An 8,063-nucleotide genomic window follows, 5' to 3' on the forward strand; every position below is an offset into this window, starting at 1 on the left:
AAAAAAACCCTTGCATGTCTGTGCAGTTTTAAGAAACCTACCCCTGCTTTAGCTTCATTAAGAAAACCAAAAAGTGCTACATTTAGCAGGGATCAGGGTCGGAACCTGTAAACACTTATTCCTCTGCATCCGTTCCGGCAAAAGGAACTTACACGAGAAGCCACTCCATTCGGTCCTGAACATGTGCTGGTTTTGAGCTGGTTTCCTGTCTACAGGTTTTAAATGTGGGAGCGTAAGAGACTGGAAAGGAGGGGAGTGGAGAGGCCTGGGAGGTGAGGGAGACAGAGCATAGCTTAAAGCTGCACGGAGTCCAATCTTCATTCCGAGCTCTGCTGCTCATGGTTTTCCACATTTATGGATTGAGAAATGAAAATACTCTTTCTTTTTTAAATATATTTTATTGATTTTCTACAGAGAGGAAGGGAGAGGGATAGAGAGTTAGAAACATCGATGAGAGAGAAACATAGATCAGCTGCCTCCTGCACACTCCCCACTGGGGATGTGTGCGCAACCAATGTACATGACCTTGACTGGAATCAAACCAGGGACCCTTGAGTCCACAGGCCGATGATCGATCCACTGAGTCAAACCGGTTAGGGCAATTAATTCCCTTTTAATGTACACGAATTTCATGCATTGGGCTACTAGTATACAATATAACTTTGCATCCGAAATAATAAAAGGTTTCAACTGAAAGCTGCCACGTTCTCTGGATTTCCTCTAGAAAGAATGACCAACATTAGGCTACATCAGCCGTGGGCAAACTACGGCCCGCGGGCCGGATCCGGCCTGTTTGAAATGAATAAAACTAAAAAAAAAAAGACCGTACCCTTTTATGTAATGATGTTTACTTTGAATTTATATTAGTTCACACAAACACTCCATCCATGCTTTTGTTCCGGCCCTCCGGTCCAGTTTAAGAAACCATTGTGGCCCTCGAGTCAAAAAGTTTGCCCACCCCTGTAACAAAAAAAAATATATACTAAATTTGTGCACTTGGGGGGCACGGGGGTCCCTCAGCCCGGCCTGTGCCCTCTCGCTGTCTGGGACCCCTCAGGGGATAACCACCTGCTGGCTTAGGCCTACTCCTCCCGGGAATGGGCCTAAGCTGGCAATCATACATCCCTCTGGCAGCCCAACAGCCCTCGGGGGATGTCCACTTGCCAGCAGGGAGAAGACCTGAGCTACAGCCCCTGCCCAGGCCTAAGGCCTCAGGCCGGGTGTTAGGCCTGGGCAGGGAATCCCAAGCCCTATGTGATTGCCAGCTCTGCCCCTGGCCAGGCCCCAATCTGCACCCCCGATCCCACGGGTGGCATCGGGCGCTGCCCGCCCCACTTGTAGTATGCAAATTTACTAGCCATCCTCCTTGGGTTAATTTGCATACTCTTCTCATTAGTGGGCATAGCGAAGGCACAGTCAATTAGCATCTTTGTCTTTTGTTAGTGTAGATACACACACACAGATACATATACAAGTGAGAATGAAACCTGTTTAACTTGGGTAAATTCCATCCCAATAAAGAACTTCATGAGGTAACACTGAGAAATTCTTAAGGTTTCCAATTAAAATCAGGACAAGAAATATTCCAATTATCAAGTACAAAGATGCCAATTTATGGTCTTCCAAAAACTTCATGTTCATATTAAAAACTATAGGTGTCAGCATGACAACCCAAATGGTGGGCTACCTACGTCATGAAAATAAAGCAAAATATTCACCAAATTCTGATGTCAGTCCTTGCATTATAAATTCCAAACTATTGAGTGGAAGCTACAAGGGCTAGAAAGGCTGATGTGGGACAGGAAGAGCTTTACATGCTATGGTTACAGCATTGCAAAAAGAATGGCAGCCTAGAAGACAAAGTGAAAACCCAGAGAGGAAGAGGAAATAGGAAAGGAAAGAAATAGAATTAATTTTTCTGAGTTCAGCTAGCAGTACAGACTGGGAAAGGTGTCCTCTCTCGACATGCAGAGTTCTTGCCAATTCGGAATCCTGGGTACAACAATGTCACTGCTATTGCAATATTCCTCTTAATTATGGAAAATCTATTACACAGACAGCACTGTCGTGAGTATAGTTCCAGTCCCATAAATGTTACAAGCTCACATGCCCTCAAAAAGTTTTCAGTTGATTACACTGGCACCGAAAACGAAGTAACTTTGATATCATTTACAAACCTAGAGAAGTATTGTAAAAGATTCTTTGAATAGTGTTATCCTATATTATTAAAGGCTAATATGCAAACTGTCCCCTCAGGAGACCCACCGGGAGACCAGCAGATCGCTTGCTATGACGTGCGCTTACTACAAGGGGGTAGCACGGAACATGGCAGGCGACCAGTGGCAGTGGCCGCAGGTGGGGAGGGAAGAAGGAGCTGGGGAGGTGGGGAGGCGGGGGAACCTGATCGGCCCTGATCATCTGCCAGGCATAAAGACCCTACCTGTGCAAGTGCACTGGGCCTCTAGTTCTCTAAAAGAAGAAAATAGTGCGCCTTACAATGTATCCAATATTCCATGGGAAAGTGTACACAAGTGAAGTCCATATAATATTCAACAGCTCACAGATCTTTAAGGCTGAAACAATCAACCCCATGATTTCACCCACAAACATTAGGAATAAAACATAACAGCATCAAGTGATATGGGAGTAGAATCACATTACTTCCATTTCAAAATACTCCAATTGATTTCGATATAAAATAGGCAACACTCTAAGAAACTGTACATATGGAAACATCACTTCTTTTGATATGGTCAAACATACAAAATATTAGCGAACTACATTTAAAGTTTGGAGGACACTATGTAATAAACATTCTGATTTAGGGCAATACCTGAAAGGCATTATGGTGACCTATCTAGTGTGAATTCAGTGATACTTTAAAATTCATAATCAATTACATATTTCGATCAAGTTTTTACATCTTTAAAGTCACTTTAAGGCACAAATTCCTTGGAAATTTGTAAACTGTACAGTTTGAACAAAAGTCCTCTCTCCTATATCATGAATGTAGAATTACACGATTACAATCCCTAATATTGAGTGAGACTGTAGGTCCAACTATATGATTTCCCAGATACTTCAGATTCACGGTTTCCCTCTAGAATGAATTCCAATGTGAGGAATAAGCTACGGATGCTGACTGAAAACTTTAGGACATTGTTTACTGTCAGGACCAGCCTGACAGGTTGAGCCGGGCTGAGACAGGGAGGTGGGAATTGAGAAAAGAAAGAAAGACAGGAAAGGGGGGTCGGGAGGACTACAGCTCTCGAGGAACTGAAGCAACTTTATTAGCAACACAATCCCATTTATACACAACACACTGAATAGGAGGTCTGTCAAGAGGAATGTATTCTTTGTTCCTCTTAATCTCTAAGGGAGGGACAAAATAGAAGGACAAGTTCTCAGTACAGCATATCTCAGTAAATAGTAACAGACTTCTTGGTAAGCCATGAAAGGCTGTTGTCATTCTACAAAGGTTGCTCTTATTCTACTGATAATCGCCATCCAAACAAGTCTGGGAAAACTGTGTAGGTAAGGGTCCCAGCCTTGCTAGCCCCTTCAGGTGCAAGGACCTTGCCAGCTTACATCTGGCCCCCAACATTTTACATTTGTATTGTTTCTGCCCAGTATGAGTTCAAGTAAGGTTTGCATTCTGAGTAAGCTTTGTCACATTCTTTATATCTGCTGGGTTTCTATCCAGTAATAATTATGAGATGTAGTATGACATATACATGGAGATAAACACTTTGACATATGCCTCAAATTTTTCAGGAAATAATTTTATCATTCTCAGTGAAGCTTCAACCATGGTTCAATCTTTGGCCATATACTTTATATTATTGCTCTTTCTCTTTAGAATGATGCCTAAGATGTTACGTTTAACCACAGGTTAAGGGTTTTCTCACATTTTTTTTCACAGTCTAAGACTTTCATCCACTAAATAATCTCTGATGTTCAGTAAATTTTGAGCTTTGGATAAAGGCTCCAACCCATTCTCTACATTTGTAAGGTATCTTTTTGTAATGAAGTCTCCAAGTACAGTAATATCCGAATGGCTATTAAAGGCTTTTTACATTTTTCACATTCATAAGGATTCCTTCCAGTATGAATTCGGTGATGTTCAGTAAGTTCTCACAGCTGGTCAAGGACTTACAACCCTCCTCACATCTGTAAGACTTCTATGAAGTTTGAACTCTCTGCTGTACTGTAAGGCATGAACATTGATAAATGGCTGTTACATTCTTTACATTTGTAATGTTTCTCTCCATTATGAATTTTCCGATGTCCATTCAGGTTTGATGCGTCAAGGAATCCTTTACCACATTCTCTACACTTATAAGGCCTATCTTAAGTATGAACACTTAGATGATTAGTAAGACTTGCGTAGCTGATAAAGGATGTACCACATTCTCTACATTTATAAGGCTTCTCTCCAGAATGAACTCTCTGATGTCTATTAAGAGAGGAGGAATGACTAAAGGCTTTGTCACATACTCTACATTTATAAGGTTTCTCCCCTGTATGAATTCTCTGATGTATATTAAGGTAGGAGTAATCGCTAAAAGCTTTGCCACATTCTCCACATATATAAGGCTTCTCTCCAGTATGAACTCTCTGATGCCTAGTAAGGTGTGAGAACCGTCTAAAGGTTTTGCCACATTCGCTACATTTGTAATGTTTCTCTCCATTATGAATTTGACGATGTTCATTCAGGCTTGAGGTGTGCGAAAATCCTCTACCACATTCTCTACATTTATAAGACTTCTCTCCTCTGTGAACTCTCTGATGTGAAGCAAGGTGTGAGGAGCTGACAAAGGATTTGCCACATTCTCTACATTTATAAGGCTTCTCTCCAGAATGAACTCTCTGATGTATAGTAAGGACTGAGGAGCTGACAAAGGATTTGCCACATTCTATACATTTATAAGGTTTCTCTCCCGTGTGACCTCTCTGATGACAAGTAAGCGATGAAGAATGGCTAAAGGTTTTGCCACATTCTCTACATTTATAAGGTTTCTCTCCTGTATGAACTCTCTGATGTGAATTAAGAGAGGAAAAATCGCTAAAAGCTTTGCCACATTCTCTACATATGTAAGGCTTCTCTCCCGTGTGACCTCTCTGATGATAAGTAAAGGATGAAGACTGGCTAAAGGATTTGCCACATTCTCCACATTTATAAGGTTTCTCTCCTGTATGAACTCTCTGATGTGTATTAAGACAGTAAAAATCGCTAAAAGCTTTGCCACATTCTCTACATTTGTAAGGCTTCTCTCCAGTATGAACTCTCTGATGCGTAGTAAAGTGTGAGAACCATCTAAAGGCCTTGCCACATTCTCTACAATTGTAACGTTTCTCTCCATTATGAATTTGACAATGTCGATTCAGATTTGAGGCGTGAAGGAATTCTTTATCACATTCTCTACATTTATAAGATTTTTTTCCACTATGGATTTTTTTCACGTTATTTGTCTTGAATATTTGACTGGAAATTATACCACGAGAATTCCATTTGTAAGCTTTCTCCCCAGGATGAATATTCTCTTGTTCAGTGTAATTTGTAGACGGTTGAAAAGACTGGACACATTTATTTCCTTTGTGTGTCATCTCCACAATAGGAATAACCTCACGTATTTTGTGATTGCACCTTGGGTCACAGACTCTTCCAATTTTATAATGCTCATCTGCAAACTCGCTTCTCCAATGATTAAGATATAAGACTTGCTTAAATTTTTTCCGATTTTCATTCCATTGATCACAACTGTCTCCATTATGTGTACTCTGGAAGTAATGGGACATGGAAAGAACTTTACTGACAGAATTTCATTAAACATGTATACTTGTTCCATAAGAACCATTTTGTGATACTCATTAAACCAAGATGGTTTTACACAAAAGCTCTCCTAATTTATTAAAATTATAGACAAAATTAAATACAAAATAATCATTGTCAGAGGAAAAAGAATGAATCCTTGTTTAAAAGATTGCCAGCCCTAACCTGTTTGGCTCAGTGGATAGAGTGTTGGCCTGCAGATTGAAGGGTCCCAGGTTCAATTCCGTTCAAGGGAATGTACCTTGCTTTCGGGCACATCCTCAGGAGGGGTTGTGCAAGAGGCAGCTGATAGATGTTTCCCTCTCATTAATGTTTCTAACTCTCTATCCCTCTCCCTTCCTCTCTGTAAAAAAATCAGTAAAATATATTAACAACAAGCAAAAAAAGATTGCCAAATTGCCGAGCCAGCATGGTTCAATGGTTGAGTCTTGATTTTTGAACCAGAAGGTCGGTTCCATTCCCCATCAGGGCACAAGCCTCAAGTTCGGAATCACTCCCCAATGTGAGGAATGCAGGAGGCAGCCAGTCAATGATTCTCTCTCATCAAGGATATTTGCCTATCTCTCTTCATCTCCCTGCCTCTCTGAATTCAAAAAAATATATTTTGAATAAAAATAAATAATAAAAGCACTAGCTGGTTTGGTCAGTGGATAGAGCAGTGGCAAGCAGACTGAAGGGACCTGGGTTTGTTTCTAGTCAAGAGCACATTCACAGGTTGCGGGATCCATCCTCAGTGGGGGCATGTTGGAGGCATCCAATCAATGATACGATCTTATCACTGATGTTTCCATCTCTCCCCCTTCATCTCTGAATTCAATAAAAATATATTTAAAAGTGATAATGATAGTAATAATAATAATGATTGCCCAATTGAGCATATTTAAATTTTATAGATATATTTAGAATCTCTACATTTTAGAAATTATTGCATGAAAGTTTAATCCATCCTACATTTTAAAAATTCAAATGATTACATACACTACAGAATATGTGAACTCCTACTTTATCCAGATTTCCTTTCCAAGAATGCATAACATTAAAAGCTGTTTTCAACCTGCACGTGCAGAAACACACTGATCTGCCAATGGAACTGACTTTAATGTGGAAGGTTTCCCAAATGCATAATACACTTCACCTCTTCAAGTAACAACAATTTTTTATGATAACTGTTCCAGATTAGTTCTGTTTATACTAATAACATCTGTTCTCATCACACTCTTCCTCAAATACTGAGACTTTCATTAAGTGTACATTATCAAAGCGACACCTTTTATATCTTACCAGTATCAATTCAGAGAATAAATCTTGTATTCTGGTCTTTGGCATAAAGGCATGGTCATCTTCAGATGACATAGCTGAAAGAAAACAAATTTTCAGTTTTGACAATCAGGTGGTGAGAGCACTTTGAAGTTACCAGCAAGTATAGGCCAAATGACAGTTTTGAGTACTCCAAGAGGTAGTGAAGAATTCAAGGAAAGCTCTAGATAGGTAAAGTGAGGAAAACTCACATCAAAGAGGGACAAAGGGTTGCTTACATTTGCCGATGAAAACTGCTCAAACCCTTTGGCACATGATGGCCATATTATAAAAACACTCCCAATTCCCAGTTTCTTCGCTGGAGAGACAGAGATGAGGAAAGTACATGTTCAATGATCTGCTTGTTTTGAAGCATCTTGAATAACAAGTTTCAGTTGTGCATGACACAGAGTGCAAACACAATGCCGGTACACAGTGAGTGCCCTGTTGTGGCCGCTTGTCACACAATGGGAAATTGTTCAAGCACCACACAGAATGTGATACTGAAGATATATATCAAGCCTGAAAGATACAGTGGGTCTGAGAAAGAAACAGAGAACATTTCCAACTGGGAAATTAGACAGCCGAACCAGGAATAGAGATCCAGAAAATAGTGTTGACCAAAAGTAGAATTTGTTCCACAGATGGTTATCAGCGTCCTCCTATAGAAAGCATGTTCAAAAGCCTGCTACTTTACCTTTCAGGAATCTCAACAAAAGATACTGAGTCATGAAAAAAAACAGAAAAAGTGTACCATCAGGAAAACAAAATAAATGTAATCAAACTGGCACTACATTAATGGAAATATGTTAATTACCACAAAAAAGAATGGAAAATCTTGAAGCCAAAAAGGAGAAAAAAGAAAACTATACAAAATCACCAAAATATTATGTAACCAAAATAAAAATATAATATAATGCGAAAGTACTTTTTT

At 39.8% G+C, this 8,063-nt stretch overlaps 2 protein-coding genes and 1 pseudogene across 2 annotated transcripts in view; all 3 read right to left on the reverse strand.

Annotated features, from left to right (window-relative positions):
- The window catches only part of LOC102252255 (zinc finger protein 420-like), a 254,464-nt gene that overhangs the window by 47,112 nt on the left and 199,289 nt on the right, over positions 1 to 8,063 (reverse strand). The window lies entirely within an intron of this gene.
- LOC102250485 overlaps positions 1 to 8,063 on the reverse strand; it is a 297,308-nt pseudogene that overhangs the window by 25,326 nt on the left and 263,919 nt on the right.
- LOC102251073 (zinc finger protein 665-like) overlaps positions 3,910 to 8,063 on the reverse strand; it is a 38,166-nt gene continuing 34,012 nt past the window's right edge. The window contains exons 4-6 of the mRNA XM_014534322.1: positions 7,115 to 7,188; positions 4,950 to 5,781; positions 3,910 to 4,865 (exon numbers count right to left, since the gene is read on the reverse strand). Coding sequence (XP_014389808.1) covers positions 4,351 to 4,865; positions 4,950 to 5,781; positions 7,115 to 7,188 — 1,421 coding nt within the window. The 3' untranslated portion in view covers positions 3,910 to 4,350. The remainder of the gene's footprint in view (positions 4,866 to 4,949; positions 5,782 to 7,114; positions 7,189 to 8,063) is intronic.

This window comes from Myotis brandtii, unplaced genomic scaffold, assembly GCF_000412655.1.
Source record: "Myotis brandtii unplaced genomic scaffold, ASM41265v1 scaffold1289, whole genome shotgun sequence".
In the NCBI taxonomy this organism is placed as follows: domain Eukaryota; kingdom Metazoa; phylum Chordata; class Mammalia; order Chiroptera; family Vespertilionidae; genus Myotis; species Myotis brandtii.